General features: G+C 37.3%; 1 protein-coding gene across 1 annotated transcript; it reads left to right on the top strand.

The window, feature by feature from the left end:
- Positions 1-2,070: 2,070 nt before the first annotated feature.
- Positions 2,071-15,653, top strand: pkd1l3 (polycystic kidney disease 1-like 3). Its single transcript, XM_040011291.1, has 23 exons — positions 2,071-2,466; positions 4,094-4,183; positions 4,282-4,307; positions 4,402-4,435; positions 4,580-4,680; positions 4,811-4,873; positions 5,524-5,682; positions 5,772-5,878; positions 5,958-6,081; positions 6,171-6,293; positions 7,311-7,530; positions 7,674-7,855; positions 7,959-8,189; positions 8,291-8,392; positions 9,737-9,915; positions 10,495-10,641; positions 10,727-10,929; positions 11,526-11,713; positions 11,910-12,042; positions 12,759-12,954; positions 13,067-13,295; positions 13,504-13,588; positions 14,723-15,653. The coding sequence occupies exons 1-23, from the start codon at positions 2,136-2,138 to the stop codon at positions 14,767-14,769; spliced, it is 3,300 nt and encodes a 1,099-aa protein (XP_039867225.1). The 5' UTR covers positions 2,071-2,135; the 3' UTR covers positions 14,770-15,653.
- The last annotated feature ends 236 nt before the right edge of the window (positions 15,654-15,889 follow it).

Below are 15,889 nucleotides of genomic sequence, written 5' to 3'. Positions count from 1 at the left end.
GGCGGACAGTGACATTCTCAGATACCACGGGTGATTAAAGTTGACGTGCATTACACTACATTACGTGTGTATTAGATTTAATAAAGGGTTTTTTTTGTAATTATTTTTTTAATAGCCACTATTTTTTATTCAGTCTAGTGTCAGTTGGTTTCCAGAGTGGATTTTCTCATTTCAGTTTAGTTTTTATTGTTGTGAAAAAGTTTAGTATTATTTTTTTAATCTTATTTAATTTTTATGCTTTATTATTGTATGGAGAGCATATGTTGGGGACAAGCCTTAGGAAAAGCAGTACAATAAAAACACAGAACTTCTTGAAAGTACACAGCAAAATCTCCAGTGTTAAATTAACACTAGAGAGTGTCTATATGGGTCCACACCTCTGAGTGTTAAATACAACACTGTTGAGTGTTAAATTAACACTTTTGACAGTGTTATATGTTTAAAAGTAACCTAGTCAGTTTTGAAGATTAACAATGGCTAACACTGAGCAGTGCTGATTTTCTAACACTGGAATATTTCTAACATTTTGAGTTATTTTCCAGTGTTAGAAAATCAGCACTGCTCAGTGTTAGCCATTGTTAATCTTCAAAACTGACTAGGTTACTTTTAAACATATAACACTGTCAAAAGTGTTAATTTAACACTCAACAGTGTTGTATTTAACACTCAGAGGTGTGGACCCATATAGACACTCTCTAGTGTTAATTTAACACTGGAGATTTCAAGTCTGTTGTACACAGTCTTAATAAACATGTTCATCAAAGCCTCATTAGGTGTACTGTAATAAAATTATTACCAGACTAACAAGAAATAAAACTCAGGATATTTCCTCATTTTAATTTAATTTAATTGAATTTTAGTTTTCCAAATTCACCAAACTCTTTTGATTTTATTTTATTTTTTCAAAAGTCTAATTTTTCTTTTTATTTAATTAAGTAATTTTTTTAGTTTAGTATTAGTTAACTATAATGCCTTAGACAGGGAATAGGCAGGGAATTTAAGAAGAGAGACCTGATTGAGTATTAACCTCTTAACCCCTAGTGTATCATATTTGATACATACAGTTTTTGTCAGACTTCTACACCACCAGTGTGATTTTTTTCCCACTGAAAAAAACCCAAAAAATTGCACAAAGTTCTCAGGAACTTCTACAGATGTACACTGTTCAGGAAAGCATGTGGTAAAAAACTGCACAGTACATCACTTTACAGTAGCAGGGTTGTTAAGACAATACACACCCACAACACAGCCTGTTCACACATTTGCCCTCAGGTAAACTGTACAGAAGGCTGAAATGAATGATTAAAAGACTCTCACTTCTATCCACAGGCCATCAGACTCCTGAATATGTCAGCACAACCCTCTCCCACCCCATCACTACTGTTCACTGCTACTGTAATTATTATATTCTGCTGTTGCTGGGACAGATATATTTCCAGACTAGCTCAAGGCATTTCTTTAAACTCATTAAATTTTTTTTGCATATTTATTACTTGTGCTTTCCTTTGTAAATTTCTTGTATCTTTATTGTTATTTTTATTAGAATGCTATAATTGTTTTGTGTGAAGGGAGACTGACAAAATAAGAATTTCACTGTACATTGTAAACCATTGTGTTTATCTCCACTGTGCATATGACAATGAAACTTCATAACTTCTGATAACAACAGGGTAATACTGAACAATAGTAGACTACAGGGATCATAACAATGGACAGCTAAAGCAAAAAGAAGACAAAGAAAGAAAAGAAAATGCAAACGACTAATAAGAAGATGCTTCTCACAGAAAGTCAACATGCAGACAGGCAAGCGTTGATTCAAGAATTATTTTGGGGGAAAATGTCATTGTAATGGAATAAAGTGTTTTTACTGTTAACTGCAAATCAAACAATGGAATTGTCCTTGCTCTTAGAAGGTCAGCCTGACTGGCCTTTAATGACACCGAGTGATTCCTTCAGTTTGCATCTTGTTTGAGTGTCTCAGGTGATTTTCCTAATGTATTAAGAACATATGCAGGGTTTCTCTGGAGAAAGCTCTCTGATTTTCATGTGATGGATTGAAGTGACCTTGCTCAGTATCTGTTCCAGCCACAGTTCGAGCAGCACTAAGCGCTCGTGCTCTCCACAGAACAATAACAATGGATACGGTACTCCGGACAGCTGTCTTTGTGTGGATTTCAGCTGGATTTCTGTGTGTAGCTGAAAGAACCGAGAACTGTCCAAGAAACAACTTCACGGCAAACTGTGAATTTGTTTTCAGAAATGTATGTTTCGAGTTTGTTGGAGAACCGAAAACCTATTCCCAGGCTAGGAGCAGCTGTGAAAAGCAAGGAGGAGAGCTCCTGAAGGTGATGAACAACCCAACCAAAATCTTCTTGGACAACAAAACCCGAGACTGGAACACCAACTTCAATCACACATGGTGGCTTGAAAAGACAGTTGGAGAGGATAACTGGAAATCCACCAATAGTAAGTAAAATACACAAACACAACATGCATTTTGGTGCCATAATTTTATTTTCTGTTGCACAGATTATTGTGCTTTTGTGGCCTGTGAGTTTTCAAGTGAAGGCATGTCTGACAGACGTTGAGAAAAAAAGAAAAGAAAAAAGTAATAATTGTCTGTTTGAATTGATCAATCACCAGTGCTTTGTTTTTTGTTGTTGTTGTTTTTGTTGTTGTTTTTTTTGGGGGGGGGGGGGGGTTTGCTAATGGTTTAATCACAATAGTTTTGTTGGCAAGCAATAAGATACTGAATGTCGATTGTCAGTTTAGCCCACTGTGTGAGCAAGTAAGTCCTTCTCTCTCTCACTCAACTTCCCTGTCTGTCTTCACTGCTCCACTATCTAAAAAATCAAAATGCCATAAAAATAATCTTAAAAAAGAGACTGAATGTCTTGTTTGCTTTAAACAACCCTCAAATCTCTTCACTAACTGTAGCAGTGTCATCATGAGTCTCTCACTGAAATACTGCCATTTTCAAATCAACCAAGACCCGAAAGTAAGTTCAGGTCACTATATCGTTAAGAAGAAATAATTATACATTACAATAAATTGACATAAACGTAAGAGAAGCTGATGACGTTTGTGTGCTGAGAAAAGGCTGGGTTTCATTTGAATTTTTGTCATGTCACCAGCAGCAATTGAATTTAAATATTTTTGAATATGTTCCCTTGGGTGTGTAAATGCTTTGTTTTGTTTTTGTTTTGTTTTGTTTTTTAAAGAAGATTCATGTCATAAAATAAGACAAACTTGCAGATCACAATAAATAAATTACCCAATAAGATTTCCAACACTATTTGCTGTGAGGGATTAAGATTTTTTTACTTTCCGTCTTTATGCGAGGCCTGCTTTGGAGGGTGAGACGAGTCAGGCTTGGTAGAGCCTGAATAAAGCTCGATGAGCTAACCGCAGGTCTTCAGCAGAGGGTTCGAGGATAGCCTGGTTGCATATTGTCCAGCTGTGGGAGAGCGCATATTCTCTTGTCTAGAAGTGAAAGTAGATGTAGACAAGGAATGAAGGTATAAGGAAATCTCTGTGAAATGAAACCCTTCAAAACTAAATGAACACCTGTGCTGATATCTCTTCTCCTTGATTATATATTTTATACTTTACACCCATGTCTCCAGAATATAGAAATTTGTTTCCACATCTGTAACAAAGAAAACTTTTTGTGTTTCTCAAGCGTTGAGAAAACAGCTTGAAATTTCAAGGTCAAAATGTTTAGATAATAATACAAAATTTTAACTTATGGTGGCAGAAATAAGTTTCCGTACCTGAAGGATTATCTCTACGATTAGATGTTTGCCTCACAAGATTCCCACAACACTGCCAGGATCAAAAAGGAAAATCTGCTCCATCCACCTGTGTTATGATCATTCAAATGTGTGTTTTTAATTACATAAAGCAAGAAATGAGAAGACTTTACACATGGCTTTATGTGGCTTCTGGGATCATCTGTTTACATTTTACCTATAGATTATTGATTTGTAAATAATTGCCGTGTATTGACAGTTGCAGCCCTGTTAGTTGTTGTCTCGTTGTTAAACCTTTGTCTCAAAAACTAACCTTTCCTAATGCCATTTCTTTTCAACAGAAAACACCTCATGCACATACATGAAGCTGAATCCTCTCCAGCTCGTAACGTCTGACTGTAAAAAGAAAAGAGGCTTCCTCTGCACCCACAGTACGTGAAGCTTTCTGATCCGAGCTTTAACCTAACCAGATTTGTTTTCATTCTTCATTTGTGCTCTTTCATTCATAACATAACTTTGTGTTTTAAAGGTTTACAGTCTCCCTCAAACACAAAGGTAAGACAAATAAATTTCACAGGCAGTAATAAGCCATGCAAGCCTCCAAGACTCAGCTTTCATATTGTCCACCTTGTTCATGTTTTCTTTGCAGTGTACCGAAATTTCCAGCAATGCAACCAAACTTCGTAAGTTAGAATGCACTTTATTTGTGTCTTCTTATTCAACACCCTAAATGACATAAATCTAGTGTTGTATCGCTTTTTTTTCCCCCTTTTCTTTTCTTTTTTTTTACTGGACCTTGTTAAACATCACATACTCTTTGATTCCAGGGCACAAAAGGGGTCTACCTTCAGATTTAATTCCAAACCTTGACGATCTAACAATCCTTGAAAACGCTTTGAAAACCTTAAACATTAACATATTTCTCAAGGTGAGACAAATCATTTTACATATCAACATATTTTTTTTATAAATTATGAGGAGCTTTGAATTGCAAATATTTTTTTTTATTTTATAAAAAGCACCCCAGAGTTAAAAGCTGTCCCTTGTTTCTGAGACAGGATGCAGACAGAGTACTAAATACAATGGACGTGACACCAGGGCAACCGACAAATAGCAGCAGGGTGGGTACCTTTATTTACGAAAGCAAGAACACTTTCATCATTACTGTTTTTAGTTTTGTACTGTTATTTTTTTAAATTGACATTTAGGAATCACTGTACAATACCATCAACTTTAGCAATTTGTTACTACATCCTCCTCCTTTTTTCTGTATTTAAACAACTAAAATATCCATACAAAAAGAATGAAAGAAGAAGAAAGAAAAGAAAGAAAAAAGAAAAAGAAGCAAAACAGAAAAATAAATAAAAAATACAAAGGAAAAAAAAGGCATGTAGGGAGTGTGTTTCTGTTTCCATTAATGTAACTAATATTTCCTCTAGTCTTCAAAGGTAAATATCTTCCAAATGTCTCTTGTATTTCTGCATGTATTCCCTTCCAATAAGTTTTAATAACATGACAGTCCCAGAAAATATGATAGTGATTTGCATTTGCATTTCCACAATTTCTCCAGCAAGCGGGAGAGTTACTTTCATAGTGAGATTTTTGGTGAGGTGTAATAAAATATCTTATCAGGTTTTTCCACCCAAATTCCCTCCAGCTCTGTGAGCTGCTACATTTCCATTGATATGCCCATATTGTCATCATTACTGTTTTATTCTCATGTTTTTATATTCATGCTGTGCTAAATTCTCCCTCCTTTTTCTTCCAAAAGCAAGCATTCGTGAGTAATTTGTTGAAAAGTGTTGACTTACTGAACGTCTCATTTGCTTTGAAAAACACCGAGACACTCAATCACATCCTCAACTGCAGCAGTGCCATCCTGAGTCTGTCACTGAAAAACTGCGATCTTAAAAACAACCCAAACCCTAAAGTAAGTTCAAGTAACTACATCACCAGCAACATAAATGTCTCTGTTATTGTTTCAGCTCTCACACTGGAATGATGTTTTTTCTTCTCCAGGATTTGTTTGGAGATGTCTTTAAGATTTTTATGAAAGTTGCTAACCTGCTATCAAGAGAGAACGAATTTGTCATGCAATACCCACTGGGCACCATTTATCAGAAAACGTGGGTATTTTGCTTTAAAATGTCACTTGCCTCTGCTTTAAAAACTTTTACATATGAAATTAATTTCCCCCTCCATCAGACAAAAACCTGCTTACATTGGCAATTCAGTGCTGGGTTCAGAAAAAGTTGGCAATTTCGCTAAGCTCCCTTCAAATTCAGCGCTTGGACCAGTGCTTAATAATTACAACAACATCATCTCTCAGGTCTGAGTCTGTGTGTGTGTTATCATCATTAGTGTTTTTATCTTTGCTGACATCCACAGCCTGTTTAACTGAGCATTTGTCATTATTAGATGACTACGTTCAATGAAAATCCCTATCCATCTGAAGACAACATAACAGGGAGTGTGTGCAGCCTTTCACTTAGTGATGGAACGCAGGACATTAAGGTGGCAAACCTGACAGAGATGGTGGAGGTACAGCCAACTTACTGCTTACTGTATGAGAACAGCTCAGTCGACATTATTCATTATACAGTGGACATTTTGACATTGCAGTGTCTTGCAGTTGTAGTAGAAAAAGACAGAAAAACAAAAATAAATACACAATTAGACAAAACATAATAAACATGCTGAGATGCTTACGCAGACAATGAAGCCACAAAACAAAACAAACAACATAAAAACGGTTCAAAATAATCACATACAAAGTCCAAAAATTCATAATGTTTAGTCATTTAACTTACATACTGTTTTTCAAGCCTTCATCCTCAGTGTACTCCAAACATGCTGTCTTCTTGAACTCCTCTTTGCCAACACACCTGCCAATATCAAATTTCTCTGCACAGTCAACACACCCAACGCAATTACAAAAGTGACATCACAGCTATAGAAAAATTAAGAAAAAAAATCTAATCACAAATCTTGTTTTATTGTCAGTTTTGAAAATACCAGTACCGGGAGGTATGAAAGTGCACAATAACCTACTGGAAGCACAAAGGCACAATTACTTAGATGAGATCAATTATATGCGTATGTATCAATAACATGACGTTAATAATTAACTGTTTAAACATCGTGATTAGTGTCAATTAACTTTACTAAAATAACACGATTTAAGGTCATAGTTTTACTTTTTTGTTTTATTTAATTTTTGCATAAGGAATACCAGCAGTTCCTTCATTTGCTAATTGTTTCAAATGTAAGTTGTCACAGGAGGTGACTTTTACATTCTTAGTGTAGCTACAGTTAGAAGAATGGAGGTGTAAGTACAGTAAAGCTTTCAGTGATGCCTGGTTTATAGTTTTAATAGTTTCTAATATGTAACTAGTAAATAACCGATTAAATATGAATCAAGATGGGTCGGTTAATACTAGGAAGCTTGCTTTAAAACAAAAACATCTGAATATTTAATTTTAAAACCTGTTTTTCAGCACACAGACTGAAATAAGATGTTTTTCTTCATGCCACAAATTCTTTCCTTCCTTTCACCAGATCTTTTTGGCTCGTCCAAATGCTGCAGCTCTGATCAACACTACTGTCGTGTTAGAGAAAAACTCAAAATCGGTGACTACACTCAATGTCTCAGACCCTAATGTGACGATCTTCTTCGGCGTGGAGCCCAATGTGAATGTGTCACTGGTTCTCCTCTTGTCTCATGGGTGGCCTCCTAATAACACAAACTACAGCAACAGAACTGTACTGAACCGCACAGGTAGCTGTCAGCAAAGTCAAATTAGGTCACTAGAATGGCCACACCTCGCTCTGGTATTATTTATATGTACTGATCATAGCAAAAACACTTATTTATGCAGTATATTTAAGTTGTTTTCGGGGGGTTTTGCTTTTTTGCTTTAGAGGGATTTCGCTGGATGATAACACCAGAGATGTTACAAAAGACTCCTGGGCTTTGGTATATTGATACAAGAGTTTCTGATTCTGAATGGCAGCCAGACATGAACCTGAAGATCACCACTTTTACGAGCAAGTGCCTGTACTGGAACACAGACGCAAAGAAATGGAGCACCGAAGGCTGTATGGTATGTTTTCCCCTGGATAAAATCTGATCATTTGGCTCTGCATGCACTATAATATTCTAGCATAGGTGAGTACCAGTCAGTCATGTGTTGTGTTTTTCCTCAGGTGGGGAAAGAAAGCACTCCGTACCAAACGCAGTGTCTCTGTAATCACCTCACTATCTTTGGGAGCTCCTTCTTTGTGATGCCAAACTACGTCGACATATCCCGCACTGCGGAGCTGTTTGCCACTGTGAATCAGAACTATGTGGTGCTGGCCCTGCTGTGTGCATTTTTCGGACTCTACCTGATGACACTGCTGTGGGCCTGCTATGCTGACCGGAGGGCACGCACAAGGGTCAGCCTGTCTCCCGCCAGTTTTCATAAATCCAGCCTTTTTTTGCATGTATATTTTCATGTTATTTAACATCACAATGTTGTACGTTTTTGAACCATCAGAGAAAGATGACACTCTTGGAGGACAATCACCCAGCTGCACAGTACAGCTACCTGATCGGCATCCAAACTGGACGCCGCAGAAATGCTGGGACCAGTGCCAATGTAAGTCTTTTTTCCACTGACAGCAGAGATGGGCAGATGAATCAAAATATCATTTCAACTCAGTTTTATTTATATAGTGCCAAATCACAACAACAGTCATCTCAAGGCGCTTAGTATCAATAATACTAATACCAGCACTGGTATTAGTATTATTGATACTATCACAATAGGATTGATACTTTTCTTGTATCCTCTAAGTTCAGTATGTAGTCCACTGAACTGTGTTAAATATTATTTTAATGAAAAATATACCTCAAACATGCTCTATTAATCTCTGAAGCCTTTCGTGTTGATGGTCACGTCTTTATTTGTAGCTGATGGCACAATATAGCTTTAGAGACACATCAACATTCCAGGTCCCAGTTTCAAAATACACAAAAAGCTGAGAAGCGTTGCTTTGTTGCATTAACTAAGTTTTGTGAAAAGTACAAATCACAGTTTGTAGTGGTCATTAAAATGTGTTTAGAATTTGCAAATTGATGATGACTCATCTGATACATCATGACCCATTGCTTTCCCCTGCAAAGTGTCGATCTTCACAATACTGGCCCTGTATTTACACGGTATCAGATTGATACCAAAATTTGCAGTATCATGCAGCACTGACAGTCACTACCTTACAGACAGGCAGTGGATTCAGTTCAGTTTATAGTGGGAATTTAGTTGATAAGGAACATTTACATTTAAAACAAGTCAATATATTTGTTAAAAAGAAAAAAAAAAAGTTCCATTTAGGCAAACAAGAAGCAAACACGGCCATCGGAAAAAGGACTATGTAAATATGGGCGCCTCCCTAAAGGATAGGCTCATTTAAATTTTACTACATGTAGAAGACTATAAACCACAATCACTGCGGATAAGAGATGATTACAGAAAACAAACCCGATTCAACGCTCAGACAGGCATCTTAGTGTTGTTTTCAGACAGGATGACATACCTGTCTTTAATGAATAAGACTATTTTACAGCCAACTCACAACTTCCCACTGACACTGGATTACTGGATAGGTTGACAGAGTCACTCACTATAACAACAATACTATGATAACTATAAATGAAGAAGTATGAAAGAAATTCCTAAGGACTACATGTCAAAGAATATTGTTAACTTGTGTTTTCCTAACATTATTTTGTCAAGCACTAATATTATATCTACAAGAAGAGGGAAGGTGCTTAAATTAATGGAAGCCGGTTTGAAATTACATATGAAATCACTCTAGAAACCTCGGTCACCGGTTATGTCAAGTCTTCACAGTTTGTTGCACATGGCCAAAAATAGTGCGGTCCTTCAAGTACTGTATATACAGTCTGGGTCACTTCATCGGTATGCTGTGCTCTCCCGCAGGTCACAGTGAAGCTGATTGGCTCAGAAGCAGAGAGTAACGTACACACTCTCATAGACCCAGAGAAGCCAGTGTTTGAGAGAGGATCTGTCGATTATTTCGTGCTGACCACACCCTTCCCACTGGGTGAAGTGCAGACCATCAGGCTGCAGCACGACAACTCTGGAGGTCATCCATCGTGGTAAGGACATGAGCAGCAAAAAGTAGATCGTTTGGCGTTACGTCAGATCAGGATGAAGTGCTTTTCATCAGAAATGAGAATGTTTTCTCTCATACGTGTTGAAAAGCTGGCAACTATTTAAAGACTACTATACTACACAGACAGCTGTGTGTTTTTTTATACTTGGATTGATTTGGTATTATACAGGTAAGGGGCTAGTCAAAAGCGAGGGGTGCATTAAGGTACTTAAACGTGCCTTTAAATACCTTCCTGATGGGTTTATGCTCTTATTTATTCGTTTCAAGTCTCCTTTAATGCAATATAATGCTCATTTTGTTAACTGTGACTCTATTTAGAGTAAAATAGATGATAAAGCAAGGTATGATTTACAGTGTGGCTATGAATATATAGATTTGGGTTCTACTAATGACGTCTGGTGTGTGTTTCTTTCACATGGTATGGCGAGTTAAATAACTGAATTCTTTTTTTTCTGTTTTGGTGCTCCTAGTTTGCAAAGTTGCTTTTTATTACCATGATTTTAATTCTTTAGGTAAATGTTAAACGTGTCATCTTTCATTTCTGTATATTTTTTCTTTAAAGGTACATAAACAAAATGACTGTACAGGACCTCCAAACGCGACACATGTGGCACTTCTTTTGTGAATGCTGGCTGAGTTCTGAGCGCGGAGACGGCATGACCAAGAAAACCTTCAATGCTGCAAAAGTCAACGAGGTTGCCAGCTTCAGGTTAGAGTCCCTTTACACTGCTGAAAATAAATTGCTCATCACATCGCTCACATTAAGATATTATTTATTCTCTGTCCTCTCTCAGGAACATTTTCCAGACCAGGACATCGACTGGTTTTAGAGACGAACACATCTGGGTGTCCATCGTGGATCCTCCCTCACGCAGCCCGTTCACACGTGCCCAGAGGGTTTCTTGCTGCATGTGCCTTCTGCTCTGTACCATGGCCATCAACATCGCCTTCTGGAACATCCCTGTGGATCCAAACTCAACAGTACTCTTTTCAATTGGTGATTACAAAGTCTTAGATTATTGTTTGATTACTGATTACATCTGTTTCTTAGCATCAAACAACAAAGTTTAATTCAGGAGGGGAACCTGCTCTTTGTGCTAATATTAGCAGTGTTTGGATAAGGATTACTGCTCACAAGCGATTGTATCTAGGACCAAGGCTGCATGCCAAAGGTGAACATGACTGGTTCTTAATAATTACCTACAACACATTTGCATCCAGATGTGCACCAAACTCAGAACCTTACTAACTCCACCTGGCCAAACACTGTTAAAACTGCTGCTTTCTTAGCAGATCTACGTGTTATTGAGTTTTTACATTCTGCACTTGGATCTTCTGTTGATGTGACCTTTAGTCACACCTTTCTATTGTATGGATAGATATTCAATATTCAAACTGAAATAATGTAAAGTTGATTCCACGAGGTCAGAGAGCAAACAGTCGCACACAGCTTTCTGTTAAAATCAACTGAGAAAGAACCCTGCAGTAAAACATTGCATTACTGTTTGCAGCTGTTTATTTGGGTGTTATTAGCTGGAGCTGTATTAGTTGCTTCACATCATCATCACCGTGTCCTTTGTTGTGTCTGTCCAGGTTCAATAAAGATGACCTGGCAGGACCTCATGGTGGGCGTGCAGTGCGGTCTCCTCATGTTCCCAATCAACATCCTCATCATCACAATCTTTCGAAGCATCAAACCTCGCATAGTTCCAAAATCTAAAAAAGCTGACCCTGAGGAGAACGTGAAACCCCCCATAGTCAACATACCGACTGTGCTGAGGGTGCGTTACATGTTTATATTTGTCAGATGACCCGTACTCATCACAGAACCCGCAAGCCTGAGATGTTTTTTGAATATAGTCCATGTCATAGTCCGTGTAGCTCTGGCTTCTCCTTTGCTATTACATACTTATCTATGCAGTGAAACGGTGCACCGCTCATGTATAATTTAGTACTTGTTGTTCTTCCCTGCAACAGGATGTAGAGCAGATCATTTTTTTGGCGAGCAAGAGCCCAAGAAACAAGATGTTAGAGATGCACAGACTGGAGTCCGTTGTTGATCTCTTCTCGGCCTTGGACAGGTTGAATGAATTAATTCAGCACATGCAAGGTAGTTTTATTTCATTCACTTTAATCTCAGCAAAGGAAAGAAAAAAGAGACAGATAAAATGTTTATAATATACTCAAATTAACATGAATACACATAAGCAACATACTATTAGTGATCTTAAACTAATAAAAGAGTACATAAGATGCATAAGCTTATGAATACAGCAGTTTGTTGCTACTTTAACTGAGAAGAACCAATAAGAAGGCTAGTGAACGCTTGTTTCCTTGCTCTCACCCCATCAACAGTTATTTCAAACAATCTAAAAACTTGCATTTTTTAACCATTATACTCTTTTTCTTACTAAGGCAGCTGTGCAGTGCACATTTTACCTTTAACAAATGCTCGGCACAACTTTATGATTCAGACGTCAGTATTCACAGAGGGAGACCTATCTCAAAGAAACAACAGTGCTGAGAAACATGACGCTTGTATTTAAGGCTTATTTTCTTTTTTTTATGTTGTCAGGAAAAAAACATCAATACCATCAGATGTGTCTTTTAAAGATTTCCATGTAGCACACTGCTAGGACCTATTTCTTTTTATTCAAATTGAGTTTTAGGCAAATAACTTCTCCTCTGTCTGATCAGGCCAAGCAGCAGCACTTTTCTGCCTTGTGTAGTGTGACAGTAGTGTTACCTTTCTTCTCAGAAAGAGGTAACTTCAAGAGAAATGTAACTACCTTCTTATGTATATGTTTGAATATAAATCTTTCTCAGGAGAGAGTGAGAGCGACCATCACTTGGTGTACTGCAGCAAGTTTCTCCTAGCTAGTCTCTGTCATCTCCTGATGTGCCTGGAGAAACTGGATTTCAGATACTTTGCGACTCTAGACCAGTACCAGCAGGCCCTCAACTACACCAACGCACTGGTTCGCAAGACTGAGATGGTCTTCAGCAGCCACTTGGCCTACTGGTCAGTACTCCAACTGCCAGTGAGACAAAAATATTTGCAGAGCTATTTGTGCTATTATACTGAACTGGTACGTCATGCGTGTGTTTTTTCTGTCCATCTCGTCCCGACCCAGCCCACCTCCTGCGAAGAAGCAAAAGAAGAAGGCAACGACCATCCTGGGCTGTTGGCTGCCATGGTGGTTTGTGTTTGTAGGCTGGTTCCTGTTGCTGTCCATCAGCGGCATTTCAACTTTCTTCACCTTGTTGTACGGCTTTCAGTACGGCAAGGAGAAGTCCATCAAGTGGGTCATGTCTCTGGGCCTCTCCCTTTTCGAAAGCATCTTTATTCTGCAGCCTCTAAAGGTGGGTAAAATAAATCCTTTTTTTTTTAAAGTCAATTCGCTTGGCTGATAATCTGAAGTGTTTCCTGCATGTCACGCTCTGAGATGATGTATGTATTTGAAGATACTTGGGTTTCTACAGAATGTTATAGTTTGTTTCTGTTTTTGAAATTTCTGCAAACGTGTATGCAACACTATTCGTTTCTTGTGCTGTCTGCTTTTTCTCACAGGTGATAGGCGTTGCTGTGATTTTCGCCCTGCTGCTCAAACCTGTAGCTGTAGACGAGAGTGAAGAAGTTGAGCAAGTCCTGTTAGGTAAGAAAACTTGTTCTGTAGTCTCTGAGCAGCCAGAACAGGTCAGTGCAAAGCTTTAAGTATATACTGTGATGTGATGTTTTTGTTGAATAATTTTTTTATATTTACAAAAAAGTACCCATTTTTTCTCTTTTATAAATATTTTTATAATATTTTATAGATATTTACTATAGATATTAAAATTAAATAAACATTTTTTTCTTTGATAATAATCATTAGTAGTATTAGTATAAACGAGTCACTTTTGTTACTCTCTTTAATGACCTCTTTGTGCTACTTGTGACGTTTTTCTCAGCAGCGTATAATCAGTATCTTTTCTTTTTGGAGTACTTTTTTTAAAATAAAAAAAATTAGAAAGCCTTATTGTCACCGTACTAAAATATAATGATGTTAGGAGAGCTGCTATTGTTTAGTGCATTAAAGTTCTTAACATATTGTCCACTATAACACTATGCATCTGTGTATGTATCAGTCTTATACAACTGAATGTAAACAATTAGATTCATGAATATATATAAAAATTAGTAGATGCAACAAGGATGCATTTGTTGCAAAAAGCAAAATTGTGGTGGACTGATTTCATTTTACATGTTTGCACTGACTTAGGCCTTGGCATTATGATTCCTGTGGCCTGTAGCTCCTGTCAGAGGACAATGGGTCAGATAGGTGGTCACCAGGCTGTCCTGAAATCAAAAAATATGAAGTTTTCATTAATTCACAGAAAATGAAACAGGTTGGATGAACCTATTTTGCGTGTACATGTAAAAATAATCATTCATATTTCAAATTGGAAGAATTTATTTACCAACATGCAAAGATTATATGGATTCATATTAACCTGAGATAGTGTCTAAATATTATTCAACACACAGGAAAGATTTACTGCAACCGTCTCATTCATATTTCACGAAGCAGACCAAGGAAGCCTTTTCCACTTTTTTTCAGCTTGGCTGCCGAGAGCTCTGATGTAATCATGCAGATCACACACACCCAAAATTTTGTTGACAGCGATAAAAGACTGATCCTTTTCTTTTCCTGTTACCTTTCTCTCGTGCATCTGTGTATCCATGTACCCTTTGCGGAGCTTGAGATAAGTGCTTTGAGTCTTACAGTTGTGTCTTCTCCATTTAACAGAGCAACAGGAAAAGTGCAGACAGTACAGCGGCAGGGACACGATGTGAGGTTACTGCATTTGACGACATGAGCTGCCTCCTCTGACATGCACAGCTGCGACACATGCCCCCCCCGCTTCTTAGAAAATCTTTTGCACTTATTGTAAGTTTTACTTTCTGGATATAGAGTTGCATTACACATCATGGTGTTTTGTATGTGTACAGAGGTTCCAGTGCCTATGAGAATCTTTTTGAAGTTGTGAGTCAGAGTAATGGGCAATTAAATAACTGTTCTTGTATGTGAAATTCACCATGATTACGTATGAGAAAAAGAGATTTTTTTTTTCCTTTTTAAAAAAACTGTTGATACATTCATTTAATGCTAGTGCAAAACACATATACAGATTCAGACATATGTAAACACGTTAAGAACTATTATCATTGAGTGTGAAAAAAGCTGTCCTTTATCCAATAAAGTAGTGATCCAAGAGAAATAGAAGAGAAAAACCTGCAAAGAATTATTTTTCAGTAACTTTAACACAGCTTTCTGTTTAAATGCTTCCCTATGATTCTAACGGTTAATAGCTGTAAATGAAGTTGTGTGAAATAGTGCGAAGGTGCTTTTATGTTGCTGCCCATCTGGGAGCTAATGATTAATTGATTACATTTTTCACTCCTGTCACTGTAATTGATTCTGAAAGTGCGTTTCATGCCTCTTTATCACTCTTGGCTGCATCTTTGAGATTCATTCAGTCCTCAGTTTAAAAGGCTTATGTAACAGATCTCATTCAAGTTTGTGCTTTTGGTTTGGGAATACAAGCTGTTCTTCAGACAGCTGATTGTCCTGTCTTAGATCTTCTGTGCTTAATCACAAATGATTTAAACTATTTATTCACTGGTGTCATACAGTAGTATTATATGTGTGAATTTCAATAAACAGCTCTCTGGTAAAATCTGCAGTTGCTTAGTTGATGTTTAATGTTTAAATGATTTATAAAATTGAACTCAGGTCAAAAAGAGATGTGCTGATCTGTGTATGCATCCCTAGTGAATCCCAGAGATGACCAGCAGCTTACATAACAATTAACAGTCATTGCATTAGTAAAATAATCAGTGCACAAAGACTATCACACCAGATTACCCTGGAAAGCTGAACCAAAAGGTGGTATTTGAGACCTTTGCATGATTA

Source organism: Simochromis diagramma, unplaced genomic scaffold (genome assembly GCF_900408965.1).
Source record: "Simochromis diagramma unplaced genomic scaffold, fSimDia1.1 OVJJ01000603.1, whole genome shotgun sequence".
Lineage (NCBI taxonomy): Eukaryota > Metazoa > Chordata > Actinopteri > Cichliformes > Cichlidae > Simochromis > Simochromis diagramma.
This window is presented reverse-complemented; position numbering and strand designations above follow the sequence as displayed.